The 1,885-nt window shown below is 54.8% G+C and overlaps 1 protein-coding gene across 1 annotated transcript; it reads left to right on the forward strand.

Moving 5' to 3' along the window:
• Positions 1 to 491: 491 nt before the first annotated feature.
• On the forward strand, positions 492 to 1,393 carry BESB_018020 (uncharacterized protein; the record flags this gene model as incomplete). Its single annotated transcript, XM_029360517.1, has 2 exons — positions 492 to 621; positions 1,236 to 1,393. The coding sequence occupies 2 exons, from the start codon at positions 492 to 494 to the stop codon at positions 1,391 to 1,393; spliced, it is 288 nt and encodes a 95-aa protein (XP_029216493.1).
• Between the last annotated feature and the right edge of the window lie 492 nt (positions 1,394 to 1,885).

A 1,885-nucleotide genomic window follows, 5' to 3' on the forward strand; every position in this document is an offset into this window, starting at 1 on the left:
CGCTCTCGTGTGCAGTGCCTCCAAGCTACAGCAAGCCGAGACGCTTTTTGTCGTTTCCAATAATCCCAACCATGTGGAGGGCAGGGGAGTTGCCGCGGCATCTTGCGCGGCGTCACACACGTCTTTCCTTGTCTAACTTGAACTCTCCTCTCTTCCTGGTCTTCTCTGCTCCGCGTCCACTTTCCGTGCTTTCCGCCTCCCGCATTCCCTGGTTCTCGACAACGTCCAGCGCCACCTCGCTCTCATGGGCACAGAGCTCACGTGCTGCGCGGCTTTTCTCTGTAAACACCTTTTCGCATATTCCGCCGAAAGGCGTGCGCCTCCTCTCTAGCCACACAGTAGTCGGCACACGTAGTTTCTCTACGGGATCGGACGCCTCCAAGGCCGCGACCGCGTCAGGCGTCAGACAGGCTGAGGCCGCGAGCGCCGGCAAGCAGCCGGGAGGGCAGCCCGGAGGCAAGTACGAAGCTCCTTTCTCTCCGAAGCGGCAGATGGACCTTAAAGCGGGTCCGTACACCCGAGGGAAGATCTTCATTTCGCCTCGAGAAGACCCGAAGGAGTTCATTCTCTCCTGCCTTGTCGTCTTTGTGATGCTGTACACCCTCTACAACCTTCCGAGAGGCAAGTCACTAGCCACCTGAAACGAGCGATACACATCTCGTGGAAAGTACCACCGCACATGCAATCATCACAGTTTCGCAGATAGGAAAACTTTTTAGACTCTTCTGATGCTGATGCGCGGCGCGTGGGTGACACGAGGCGCGTAGCCTCCTGCGCGAGCCTCAAGATTGCGAGTGCCCACGGCGCTTCCGCGCAGCAAGGTATGGCAGTAGTCGTTTTCAGGCGTGAATGTGCGTGATGCTTGGGGACGAATCTGTGCTATACTCTGACTTTTTCGGTATGATGACACAGGCGCGCAGGTGGGCACATGCTTCATGCCAAATACGTTCCTGCCGACATGCAGAAGTGGGGGCTGCGCCCCTTCCCGCCATTTTGTATGTATATATTCGTGTGTCTATATATATATATATATATATATATATATATATATGCACGTATGTACGTGTGGGTGTTGGTGTTTACACTTGCGCGTAGGCATGTGCGTGTTCATATTAGCAGCAAAAAGGTATGTGTCCCTGCATATTCGCGTGTAGGGTTGCGGCGTTGCGTGTGTATGTGCCGTGTATGCATGCACTCCGACACGATCCCTTGCTTGTGCGTTTTTTTTTTCGTAGGAGAATTTTTGTGGGAGCGAAGGCAGCGCTTGATCAGAGAGCGTCTGCTGAAGGAGTACGGCCTGACGGAAGCAGATCTCGACGAAATCGGGGGCGTTGAGGCGCCGCTCTCCGACGATTTGCCGGCGGCCGACGCCGTTTCTGCAGAAAAAAACTAGAGCCCTTGTGGAACTATCACTACACACCAGAGAGCGAATGAAACGCACATGGCCTCTGAAAGCAGGAGCGCAATAACTGTCGGCCGCACGCCAGAAGAGCGACGCAGTGGACAAGCACCTTGTTTGAAAAAAGAAAGAATGGAAAGGGAAGCCTAGCACGCTTTCCCGGCTCTCACCCATCTAGGTGCTTGCGCGCGTGGCTGACGGTGCTCTAGTGCCTCCGTCGCCCTTGCAAAAAAATCGTTTTTGGTGGCAGCTTTCCCTTTGCTATCCACCGTGGGGTGGGAGCAGCCTGCGACGTCTGAGAAACCAGAAACCATTTTCTGCCTGTGAGTCGTGGTGTCGCAACGAACTCGCCGCGGTTCTGTACTCCTCTCTGCCCCCTCCGAGCCGTTCCTTGTCCCCGAGTATCGTCATAACTGGGATGTTTTCTTCTGTTCGTTCTGCTTTCTTCCCCCGACTCCTACTCCCTTTGTTTTGTGGCGTGCCTTT

This window comes from Besnoitia besnoiti, chromosome X, assembly GCF_002563875.1.
Source record: "Besnoitia besnoiti strain Bb-Ger1 chromosome X, whole genome shotgun sequence".
Taxonomy (NCBI): Eukaryota; Apicomplexa; class Conoidasida; order Eucoccidiorida; family Sarcocystidae; genus Besnoitia; species Besnoitia besnoiti.